The sequence below is a fragment of the Aureobasidium melanogenum genome (genome assembly GCF_000721775.1).
Source record: "Aureobasidium melanogenum CBS 110374 unplaced genomic scaffold scaffold_2, whole genome shotgun sequence".
NCBI classification, from domain to species: Eukaryota; Fungi; Ascomycota; class Dothideomycetes; order Dothideales; family Saccotheciaceae; genus Aureobasidium; species Aureobasidium melanogenum.
In genome coordinates, this window is record NW_024470054.1 from 1,137,333 (window position 1) to 1,149,452 (window position 12,120).

The 12,120-nt window shown below is 50.8% G+C and overlaps 5 protein-coding genes across 5 annotated transcripts; 1 reads left to right on the plus strand and 4 right to left on the minus strand.

Annotated features, from left to right (window-relative positions):
- Positions 1–752: 752 nt before the first annotated feature.
- M437DRAFT_62829 (family A G protein-coupled receptor-like protein) lies at positions 753–1,740 on the minus strand (the record flags this gene model as incomplete). Its single annotated transcript, XM_041024157.1, has 2 exons — positions 753–1,642; positions 1,698–1,740. 2 exons carry the CDS (start codon positions 1,738–1,740, stop codon positions 753–755), a joined length of 933 nt encoding a protein of 310 aa, XP_040883665.1.
- A 1,403-nt stretch (positions 1,741–3,143) lies between these two features.
- Positions 3,144–5,156, minus strand: M437DRAFT_40224 (phytoene desaturase; the record flags this gene model as incomplete). Its single annotated transcript, XM_041020155.1, has 4 exons — positions 3,144–4,286; positions 4,344–4,877; positions 4,936–5,057; positions 5,117–5,156. The coding sequence occupies 4 exons, from the start codon at positions 5,154–5,156 to the stop codon at positions 3,144–3,146; spliced, it is 1,839 nt and encodes a 612-aa protein (XP_040883666.1).
- A 322-nt stretch (positions 5,157–5,478) lies between these two features.
- M437DRAFT_72196 (Lycopene beta-cyclase) lies at positions 5,479–7,415 on the minus strand (the record flags this gene model as incomplete). The annotated part of the gene is made up of 3 exons (XM_041025810.1): positions 5,479–7,179; positions 7,230–7,329; positions 7,393–7,415. The coding sequence occupies 3 exons, from the start codon at positions 7,413–7,415 to the stop codon at positions 5,479–5,481; spliced, it is 1,824 nt and encodes a 607-aa protein (XP_040883667.1).
- A 489-nt stretch (positions 7,416–7,904) lies between these two features.
- On the plus strand, positions 7,905–10,086 carry M437DRAFT_72197 (carotenoid oxygenase; the record flags this gene model as incomplete). Its single annotated transcript, XM_041025811.1, has 2 exons — positions 7,905–7,951; positions 8,007–10,086. 2 exons carry the CDS (start codon positions 7,905–7,907, stop codon positions 10,084–10,086), a joined length of 2,127 nt encoding a protein of 708 aa, XP_040883668.1.
- Positions 10,087–10,351: 265 nt separating this feature from the next.
- Positions 10,352–11,719, minus strand: M437DRAFT_72198 (uncharacterized protein; the record flags this gene model as incomplete). The annotated part of the gene is made up of 1 exon (XM_041025812.1): positions 10,352–11,719. The coding sequence occupies one exon, from the start codon at positions 11,717–11,719 to the stop codon at positions 10,352–10,354; it is 1,368 nt and encodes a 455-aa protein (XP_040883669.1).
- Positions 11,720–12,120: the final 401 nt, after the last annotated feature.

Genomic DNA, 12,120 nt, shown 5'->3' on the forward strand with positions numbered 1-12,120 from the left:
TCACCACCGGTGCGATGTGACGTGGTACTGAAGCTGGAGTGTTGGCGTAGACATACTCGGCAGGCCTGTCTGGAGTGATGTTATGCGTTTTTCTCACATTGCTGTGTGAACGCGATCTGTCACGTCGCGAGTGCGATTTGGACCTCGAGCGCGACGAGCGATGGTCTTCTGGTCGTAGAGACATGCTTATCTCCAGGAGAGTCTCAGATTCCAAGTCAGATGTCGTTGGAATCTATCCACGAGAAAGTGAACTCCAGATCCGACACCAATACAGAGACCAAAATCGGCGCCAATCTACTATTGCTCTACTGCATCTTTGTCATACTCACATAGGATCTGTTGAGCGATGTGGTTAGTGCGGGGAGGCGGTGAAGGATCGCAAGCGCCTTGGAAGTTCGCTTGCGAGATGAACACAGATTGGTCATACGACCAGAATATAAACCAACTAATTCGTGAGCTATTGGATTTGAGCATCAGCACATTAAATGAGAGAGGCCATGGTGTTCAATTAGAAAGTGGGTTGTCATCAATTAGAGTATTATTGTACAGGGTAGTAAAATCTTCGTCGCCATCCCCCAGTCGTAATCATGAAAGGACGTGATAAGAAAACGCGAAAAACAAAGCTGAGCATGCAAGCATGCTTTTGGGTATCCCAAATGGACGGCTACTAGTAATCAAGAATTATAGGAACCATCTTGGAAGCGTTTGAGCGTCCAAATAAAGCAGGGTGCTGGTGATTATGCACTTCTGATTTAGACAGTCTCGGCGGTCTGGCCGTCGGTAGTAGCGGCAGCGGTGTTGTTGTTGTTGGTGTTGGGGTGGACGTTGGGGCCAGGAGCGCCGACCTTGTCCTTAACAGCGGGGTCCTTCTCGTCGTAGTCGTGGATGTAAAGACCAAGGCGAGCAGGGTCGATGCCACGGTGACCCCAGATAAGGAGAGCACCGAAGACGGGCTTAGCGAACAGGTCGAGGATACCGTAGAAGATGGCCTCAGAGTCAGGGGAGATGACGTTGCCACCCTCGCAGAGACCCCAGGCAACGGGGTACAAGATCCAGAGGAAAGTGGTGAGCGAGCCGCACATGGTGAAGACCTTGCCAACATCGCTGCCGAGAGCGCTGGCGTGACGGCGAGCCTCCCAGACAAGAACCCAGACGACGTAGAAGAGAGCAGCGCAGCCGAAGGCGAAGTAACCCCACTTGTAAGAGCTGCGGACGAGAGCACCAACGAGACCAGTGACAATCATAACCTCATCGACCAAGACGACGAAGAGGAGAGTGGGCCAAGGCATGGCGGCTGTCAACAGGAGATCCATCAGGAGGAGAGGAGTGGTGATGAACCAGTCGATGTAGCGGACGTAGAAGATCTCACGGTTGACACCGCGAACGACGGGGTCGCTGCGCATGAACTCAACATCGATAGGGGTCCAGCCGAGGTTGGAAGCCATGGAGAAGTAAGCAATAGCGGCAACCATAGTGATAGCAGCGGTGATGTAGTGGAAGATACGGTGCTGGCGAGGCTTGGTAATGCCCAGACCGAGGAAGACGAAGGTGCAAGTAGTCATGACAGCGCAGACAGTCCAGTACCAATCAGAACCGCGGACGGTGATGGCAATGTCGACGGTCTTGCCGTTGACAGTGTTGCCTGCAAATTTGGTAAGCGTGCTGTGCATAGTGATGGTAAGAGATAGCAAATTTACCATTGACGTTGAGGGCGTCGTTTCTCTTGGAGAGGTAGTCCATCGTGAGTGGTATGGGATGGGATGAGGCAAACAATGCTGCAGTGAGGATGATTGTAGATGAATGGTTGATGGCGAGGGAAGTTGTGGTTTATAACCGTGGTGCAAGGAATGCGCGGAAGTATGCGGTCAGGCCAAAACAGATTGGCATCAGACTATGACGAGATTGAGGGAAGCAGCGCTTCACTTCTGGATCGACGACCCTTTCTTGTCCCCGTCACTGCTTACCTCGAAACACCAACGGACCACCATCCCCAAAATGATCTACGGGTAGTAGCACAGGCCCAACGCGCCACGCCATCAACATATCACTATTGCACTGCAGGGCCCTTCACACCGCGGATTTTGAACAAGCATAGCGTTCCGAATTGACCGAGAGCATAACACCACTGCCGTCACAAGAAACCGTGCAAAGTAGTCGCTATCGAACCCATCATGAATCGAAGCCAACCACCCACGTACGTAAAATGTCTCTGACATCATCGTCATCAGCGGCTCTGGGGTCCGGTCGATCGCGACCTCGCGACGCCATCAAGCCACCAAGCAGTCCAAGCCCTTTCCGCAACCCGATCGTGAAAAGCTTGAATCAACTTCGGGGATCAAACTCAAATAACAAGCCAACCCATCATGGTGTCCGGCATCGAAAAAACAACTGTCTATCGTTCTTGCTTTCCTGACCCTTTTTTAGACTTTAGCAGACGTTGTCATTGTTTTCCCTTGGAAAGTCAGCTATGACGTGACTCTCTTTCAACTTCCCTGTATCGCGCGGTGTCGTGACAACCGTACCTGTATGCAGATGCATGTGAAAAGAAGAGGTGCAAATTGGCGGTCGGGGTAACATGACATGGTTCGTGTCAATCAATCGAACCTGATCACAAGGTGTACGTACCCTTCATAGCAGCAATCGATTATTCATTTCTGTAGACCATGTCTGATTATTCATATCTCATTAATTCGACGACGACCATCAAGATAATCGGCGCATCAAACAAGAAAAGTTGGGTTCCGAGAATCAACAACATGATATCAAGGGTAGTCCGCCATGGGCCGAAAATGCCGAGGAAGGTGTATGGGAGCAAATAAGAATATGTTCGCTACTAGTTGCTGTTATTGCACATGCATGTGTCACACCCATGCGAAGGGTCTCACTGCATGGAAAGCAGGTTCACCACGGCGCGAGATCGTAAATCCGTGAGTCGTGACCTCCCATAAATCCGGCATCCTGCGGGAATCATTTCCAGCTCACCTGATTCGGGTTGCGATCAAGTAATTATTATGTAGGTTATTTCCAAGAGAGAAAACGGCCATATCAGGGCCCAGGGATCGAAGAACAGTGGCTTGAATGGTAAAATATTATTACAAAGTCTATTCATTTAAGAAACATAAGGGTTCTCTGTGAGTCAAGGCTTAACTTTGCTTTCCCAGAGAGATACCGAGAGCAAGAATGAGCAGTGCAAAGAGCATGTAGACAATCCACTCAAGCGTCAAAGTAGTCTGCACTTGATCAAGGATGCCAGTTCGCTCAATCTTCGATGGCCCGGTCTGCCACGGAATCTCTACGCCGAGATCCTGACAGACCTGTTCCGCAACCAACCGACCTCCGGCTAGCACGATGGGTACTCCTGTGCCAGGATGAGCGCTGGCGCCAACCATGTAGAGACGCTCAATGCTACCTCCACTGAAGAGAAGCTCGCCAATTCTTCCCAGGATGCCGCCGCCGAAGCGGCCGTCTAGCCAACCACCTCGTCTTGCACGCGTTGCCGGTCTGAATGACAACACATTGAAGAATGAATGCGACAATCCTAGAATAGCTCCACGGTCAAGATTGAAAGTTTCACGCCATGTGATGGGGTCATTGGTAATCTCGTGAACAATCAGGGGAGCGATATCAACGCCTGTACGTTTGGCGATGGTGGAAAGAATCGTCTTGCGTGCGAGTTCGATCATCTTTGGCCAATCCTGGGTTTCGGCTGGTTTGATGCCCTGAGCGGACTTGGAGTTTGCCATCTTCCCGTTGGCGTTACTCTGTTGAATTTCCTTGTCTGTAGCTGTTGTAGCATTGGTAATTTTCTCATGTTCTCCAAGGAGATGTCCGACCGGCACCAGTACCACAAGTGTTTCCTTGCCTTCAGGGGCAGCTGTTGGGTCAGGACGACTAGGAATGTTGACGTAGAAACTGGGTTCATTCGGAATCAGGTTCTTTTTGAAGATGGAATCGAAGCTCTCCTTGTATTCATCAGCCAGGAAAATGTTATGGGCGTTGAGTTCTGGTAGCTTGCGATCCAAGGCCCAGTAAAAGGAAATGCTACTGCAAGATGTTTCGCGATTGGCCAATGATTCTGCGTAAGGTGTCGGAGGTAAGAAGTTGTTGTATGCATAGACTAGATCAGTGTTGTTCACCACAACATCAGCAGTCAGAGTTTCGCCATTGGCAAGAACAACTCCAGTAGCCCGACGACCGTCAGGAGAGAGAGTGATTTTGGAAATAGGGGTCGAAAGTCTGTAGGTTACGCCTAGACGTTCGCCGACCTTGACCAGAGCCTCAACCACCTGCGCAAAGTGTCGTTAGCATGGAGATTCCAACCCGACCTGCTTTGTTGTATTCACCTTGTGGAAGCCTCCAATCGGATACCAGATTCCCTCAGTCAGCTCTGTGTATTGTAGGAGACTGTATGTTCCAGGAGCATCGAATGGACTCATGCCCATGTACATGCTCGCAAAGGTGAAGACGCGGCGTAACCTCTCAGTCCAGAAATACTTGGAAGCACGACCATAGATACTTTCGAAAGGATGCAGTTCGAAGACGCGACCGAGGAAACTAGGTCGCAGCATGGAGGTGATGCTGGTGAAGTTGCGCGACAGGACATGCTCGACGCTGAGTTCGTAGTGGTTGTGAGCTTCCCGAAGAAAGTTAAGGTATCTTGAGTATCCATCTTTGCCCTCCCATTTCTCGATCTGCTCCTTCATCAAAACCAGATCGGTCGAGAGCTGGAACTTCTCGCCGTCGCCAAACCACATGTTGTAATTTGGTTCGCATTTGACTATGTGTACTCCTTCGGCTTCCAGACTTGTGTCGAGGTCGGCGAAGGTCTTGTGGAACAGGCGGGGGAGGAGAAGCAGAGATGGGCCTTGGTCGAAGCGCTGGGTTGTTGTCAGTCTCGGACAGATCCAATGGAATAAGATGCGTCGTGTTACACACCCAGCCTTCATGATGTAAAAGAGAGCAGCGACCTCCGGTAAAGTCGTTCTTCTCTAGTACAGTGACCTTGAAGCCTGCCTTGGCCAGTCGCGCGGCCGTCGAGACTCCTCCAGCTCCAGCGCCTGTAGTGCAACCTGTCAGCGTCTTGTGGTCGTTGGCGGCGGCGTCTCATAGTACACACCTACGACAATGGCCGTCTTTTGATTGGTAGCTCCGCCCATGGTTGAATTCAAGAGTCGACCAGCCTAGCGCAAAGAACTGGGCAGGTAGCAGCAAGCGGCTACATGTTGTAAAGCAGATAATGTCCAAGCATTCGACATGGCGTTTTGCCGTCCAAGTCCGGGCAAGCCATTGACACTTGCTCGTGCTTCACATGCAACTTGGCAGCCGACCCCACTGTCACGCTACGGCCCGAGCGTGCTCCACCGATCCATATCAAAACTGTATCACAACTTGCCAGCCACCATCTTGGTCAGACCATCGTAACGTGATTGAGCAGAAATTACATTACGCGTATCGACAGGGTATCTCTACTTTTATGTATTACTGCAGTGCTTTCCACGCCACTGCCAATCTGCGCCAGCCGTCTACTGTTGCCTTTCCTTTCCTCACTCTGTAGCCCGGCTGCTTCAACGTCCGTCCGATCTCCATGTAGCTCTCGGTAGCAACGCGCATAGGTCCACGTACTTCTGACGGTAGCTTGTCAATCGCTCCACGCGAGTCCTCGTACAATGCAAATGATCGATCCAACAGACGCTTCCGCAGTCGTTCAAGCTTCGACACAAACAATTGGTCCTCAGCGCCAAGCGTAGGTTTAGCTTCCATGATAGTGAAAACTTGAATCGCTTGTTCAGGTGTCAAGTTCTCCTCCTTTAGCCAGCTGGTCGGCAGGTACACGCGATTCAACAGAGCATCCGTGCCAATGTCACGAGCGATGTTGGTGTACTGAAGCGCAATTCCCATCGTGTTTCCAGAATCCAATATTTGCTCTTGTAGGGTAGGCGACACTTCCCCAGGATAGTGGAAGAACACAAGCTCAATGCACATGGCAGCTACTGTGCCAGCAACCCGTGACGAATAAGTATCCAGATCATATTCTGATTTTATAGGGAAGGCAGAAGGCTGGGCTCCTTTAGTCGTCTGGAATCCTAGATCCATCTCGAATCCCTTGAGAAGATCATAAAGGTGTTTGGAAGAGAGGCGCGAAGTGGGCAATTGTAGCAGTGCGGTATGCGTGCTTCGAGGGAATTCAGTGACAACATGACGAACAACACTTCCGATGTTTTGATCATGCGCCATCGGATCTTTGGCTTTATATGAGAGGTCCAGGAAGGTACGAAGACGCTTGATCCATTTGCGAGCTTCGAGGGGTGAGGCGGCATTGTCAACCAGATCATCAGCCACGCGACAGAACGAGTACAGCACGATCAAGTCCACCCTCAGACGGCTAGAGAATGCTGCACTGGCCAGATAGAAACTCCGGCTCTTCTGATGGAGGCGCTTGACAGCTTCGGCCAAGCCGTCAACGCGGTCATCGTCATATGCAGCAGCCGGGAGTAGTAAAGCCTGGACCAGAAGTATAGGCGAAGGAAGGGCGGGTACCGAGGGGAAATGAGATTGGAAAGCGTTAAGAATAGCGATGGCGTTATCAAAGGCTATAAGACCAAAGACGATGAGAGTGTTTGTGAGAAGGAAGAAGACAGCCTCTTCTATTTCCAGGCCAGGCCAGAGGTGTGTTCCAAGCTTGGTGCCAGATTCAATGACCCATGTTCCCCTTCGTAGAGCCAGTGTATCGACAATCCAGAGGTACAAGGTTGGAATAGCGATAGGCACAAGAGTATTAGTAATGGGCAGACCAAGGATGAACTGATATGCCAGCGACCACAGCAAAAGCAAGAAGGGAACGGCCCATACAAGAATCAGACCCATGTATGTGCCGGCGCCTTCGTCTTTGATCAGGTTTATGGCCTTCTTGAGGATCAGGCCGAGAACAAGCTGACCAGCCAGCTTGAAATACTTCCAGCGGTCATTCTTCTCCTGACGGCGCAAATAGATGGGGTGGAAGGTGGGCTTGCTGCAAAGCAGGTACAGGAGCGAAGTGTTGTAGGTCTGGACGATGAAGAAGAACACCTCCTCCAATGGAATATCGAAGAGTTTGGGACCAATGACGGCGTCTTCAGGGTACGACCAAATACGGTTGCGAATCAAGTAGGAGTCCCATGGAGTGGTGGAGACAAGTGCGATCTGGACAAAGTGAGATTGGCGATGTAGGAATTGACGGTTAGAGGTCATACGGTGACAAGGAAGAGGATCTTGTAGACATCGAGGCGGGTCAAGAGAGGTCGGTAGAGTAGAGTCAAGGCGATTGCGGGAGGAATTGTGTACTTGAGGTGCCTACGCAAGCATCAGTGGTCTGTAAACGGACGATGAATCGAAGCAGAAAGGGGAGATTCATACACAAGCGCATAGTCGAAGCCCATGGTGTCGAACAACTGCTAGAGATGAGGCTGTCCCAAAGCCATAGCACACAATCAGGATCGTCGGAGTCGGGGAGCGCAACCGCTATACCAAATGTCAAGAGAAGGCCCTCCAGTCGCGACTTGAACTGATGCAGAACAGCATCGGCGGCTTCGGCTGTCTCGGTACTGCTTGCCCTGATCGGCGATGTTGCGTGCACGGTCGCACCTGCCCAATCCATGTCTTTCGTCGTTCCTGGTCGTTCCGGCGAGCCGACCCAGCAAATGGAAGCGATGATGCAGCCATGAGCGTGAAATTGATGTCATGGTTACACTGCACTTTAATGTGCTTGATCGTGTCTGTCGCCGTGTCACCCTATGCCTATCCGAATCATGCCATTGCTAGCCCGACTATCATCGTCCTACAAGCCTTTTTGATGCTCAGAGGGCCTACTTTCATGCCTGAGCACAATCCCACTCAACTATAACGTCTTGTAGACTGTTATCAAGGACATGCCTCTCTTTGCGCAGAAGAAAGGCCCGCCACAGCACAAGCACGCGTATGTTTTAAACACTCGTCCAAGATCGCCTCAATCTTCGATTGACCATTTCCAGCTATCTCTCAGGCAACTTTGCACCTATCAACCAGACACTACCTCTGACCAAATGTACCTACGATGGAAACATTCCGTCGGAGCTTGCGGGCGGCGAATACGTCCGCAATGGTGGAAACCCTGTGTCTAACGAAGACTTGGGTCGTGACGCCCACTGGTTCGACGGCGATGGCATGCTAAGTGGTGTCTCATTCACCAGACAACCCGATGGTTCTATTCAGCCCGAGTTCGTCAACCAGTATATTCTCACAGACATTTTCCTCTCAACCCTCGCCTCTCCACGCCTACGCTCGCCCATCCTGCCTAGCATCGCAACTCTGGTCAATCCTCTCTCATCCCTCATCACCATCATCCTACGCATCCTGCGCACCATCGCCCTTGTCATTTTGTCCTTCTTGCCGGGTTCCACTCGCGCCATCAAGAAAATCAGCGTCGCCAACACTTCCATACTTTACCATGATGGCAGAGCATTGGCAACATGTGAGAGTGGGCCACCAATGCGCATCGCACTTCCTGGTCTGGAAACCGTTGGCTGGTACGATGGTAATCGCGCAGAGGGCGAACCTGAGCCTCTCAACAAGAATGACCCTTCTTTCTCAGAACAAGGACTTCTCGGCTTCCTGCGTGAATGGACAACTGCTCATCCAAAGGTGGATCCAATCACCAAGGAGATGATGCTTTTCCACTCGACCTTCCTCCCTCCCTACGTTCAATACTCTATTATTCCACCAACCTCTGCTCGCTCTGAGACCAACAAAGGTATCGTTCAGCGCCCTGTTCCGGGCATCGCCGGCGCCAAAATGATGCATGACTTTGGCGTATCTCTCAAGCACACTATCATCATGGATCTTCCTCTTTCTCTCGACCCTTTCAATCTGGCAAAGAACAAGCCCGTAATTGATTATGATGCTACCAAGCCTGCCCGCTTTGGTGTCTTTCCTCGCCACCACCCAGAACGAGTCAAGTATTTCGAAACGACAGCTTGCTGTATCTTCCATACTGCAAATGCTTGGGACGATTTCGACCCTTCGGGCGAGGTCGAGACGGTTCACCTGTTGACTTGTAGGCTCACATCTGCGTGTTTGGTTTTCAGTGCTGGCAACATTGCCGCACCTCGTCCAACTAAGCAGACCGCCAAGGCCGTCAAGAAGACCATGCCTTTCTTCTCCAAATATAACGCAGATGAAAAGTGTTTGTTCGAAGGCGCACCTACTTTGGAATCGCCTGGTTTAGAGCACGAACCTCTAATCAAAATGAACAAGAATGGCCAGGACACTCCTTCCTACTTCGATGAGCGAGACGATGATATTGAGGATATCCCTGAGGAAGACGATCAGTGCCGACTATACCACTATGCGTTCTCACTCAAGTCTTCTCAAATCACTGCTCAGTATGGACTGTCTGCAATCTCTTTCGAGTTCCCATCTGTTCATCCCGACCTCGATATGCAGAAAGCTCGCTTTGTCTACGGGTGCACTACATCTATCTCCTCATTCAACGCGGCGTTGGGTCGTTCAGTAAAGATCGATGCTCTGGCCAAGATTGATGCCAGAACACTCATCGAGAAGGGCGATCGATTGACCGATCAGGGAAAGCTCGAAAAAATCACTGGTTGTGTCGATACTCGTACTGTTCAGGAGATTGTGAACAACCCTCTTGAGAACGACCCAATCCAAATCTTCCAGATGCCTACCGGTTGGTTCGCACAGGAACCCCGATTTGTTCCACGCAAGGCTGCTCCCGGACAGACTTTGGCGGAGGACGACGGCTACCTCCTCACATATGCCTTCGATGAATCTCAGTTAGGTCCCGATGGTGAGGTACCGTCCGATACAGATGCTACGAAGAGAGCAAAGAGTGAACTTTGGATCATTGACGCCAAGGATATGAGCACAGTAATTGGCAGAATAGCTCTTCCACAGCGTGTTCCCTATGGACTTCATGGCTCATGGTTCCCTGAAGAAGACATTCTCGGCCAAAAGGCTATTGACACGGTTCGCAGTATCAGCGAAACCAAGACAAAGAAATACGAAAGCACCTGGATGAATATCAGGGCTTCTGTAGAGAGCATGCTCTCTTAATGTTTACACGATAATGGTTGCATCACGAAGGAGTTTCGGGACATTGGCATAGCATGCAATACACTAAAGGGAGATGGCGTTTTGTGGGTCTCTTTACAATACATAACGATACCCACATTTTGGTTTTTTCAGTAATGATAATAACAACGACAGATCTAGTTGACTCACAACATGGCATAAAAATGGAATGTGCTTTGAATTGGCAGACATGAATTCATCAGATATCGTGGACTCGTGACTATGTACATCTTTATGCTTTTTTTTTTTAAGCACGGTGCCAGGTAACCAAGCGACGAGCCCAAGAGGGAGACTTCTTGTGGGTTTGTTCGGCATTGCTAGTAGGATTGCTGGCCGACCTCAAAGCATTGCTCGAACGCGAACTCCTCAACTTCTGCGCCACCTTTTGTCTCAAAGGCAACTTCTCATCCTCATCGTCTTCGAAGAAACTGCCGGTGGGCCATGCAGGGCTGGTGGCCACCAGAGTCGACGAAGAAGAGTCTCTGGTTCTGTCTACAGCGTTTCTGCCCGAGCGGGGCGATTCCAAGACCATGTCTACCGTCTCGCCGGACCAGCGCGAAGGTGGTTGCTCAGAGACACTGGTTTGCTGGGTAGAGGAGGCGCTGGTGGTGCGCATGCGAGGGGAGGTTTGGGGACGCTTGGGAGAGGAAGTAGGGGAAGAGGAGGGAGAGAGGTTTGCAGCGGGTTGGAGGCGCACAGACATGCAAGAGTCTGAGCGCGAACGCTCTGAGGATGCTAGTGAGGAGGTGCGAGGGCGGTGTTGGCTGTTGTAGCTTTGATGGGAGATGATACTGCCATTGTCGCTGATCACGCTGATACGTGGGGTTGAGGGTTGAGGTTGCTCCTTGGGGAAGAGGGTGTAAGAGTGTCTTTGAGGTGTTGAAGGGGTATATCTTTGAGGCGATGAAGGTGTTTGCCTTTGAGGTGAAGAAGGAACATGTCTCTGAGGTGAGGCAGGAGGTTGTCTTTGAGGCGAAGAGGGACATTGTCTTTGAGGTGAGGAAGGACATTGTCTTTGAGACGAAGGCATTTGTTTCTGAGGAGAGGAAGGAGACTGTCTTCGAGGCGACGAAGGACGTTGCCTTGGTGGCGACAAAGCACTCTTGGTTCCATGTGCTGTCCTTGGTCGCTCAACTGAATGTTGGGATTGATAGTGTGTATAGGATTGCTCAGGTGTCTGTTCAAGACCAAAGTCAAATGCAGCCATGGCTCCATTCTGATTGCATGGCTCCTCGGCCGAGACAACTCTAGACAAAGGAGTGTGGTAAGATGCTTGAAGATAGTAGTCCAAGATCATGTGCTCTTCCGAGTCAGACTCGGGAGAGAATGGTCGCTCGAATGGAGGCTCTTCGAGGTACATGGCTTCATGCTTGCGACGGTGAGTGTTGGTTGGAAGAGGAGGATGTACCACTCTGGGGGTCTTGTATGCGTTGTGGCTCTCTGCCTGAGAACATGTGCCAGGCAATGGTCGACGTGCCATGGACCTAAGGTTGGGCTGAGACTTTGTCCTCATCTGATGACGCTGTTGTGGTTGCCCTGGTATCCTAAGCCTCTCTTCCCTAGGCTGATGTCTCTCATAAGCGGTATCCATGGGATAATCCCTAACGCTCTGCATGATTGTTCGTCCTATCGATTATTCGGATGAACTATTGGGGTAGGGGTTCTGTTGCATAAGATATGCCAGGAGGAGCGAACTGCGCGACGATACCCAAGAGTGAGGTGGAAATGAGTATCAAAACAACAAACAGTCGCCGGGAATGTAGAGTTTTGTTTTGACTCCCATGGGTTATACCTCCTATAAAGACCAGAGCATTCCCCACCTGGGTACTAGGAAAGGGGATGGAATGTTGAAGCCATGAAGCCAGGGCCCATAACGGCATGCGGGTTGATCGTGGATTTTGCATAGCGTTCGTGCATGCTGTTTACTTGTGGATTTACTTTGTACTGATGCTAAACACTGCAAGGCTTCGCAGCAGAAACGAAGGATCAAGTTCTTGTGCAAGGGGTGTCAACTAT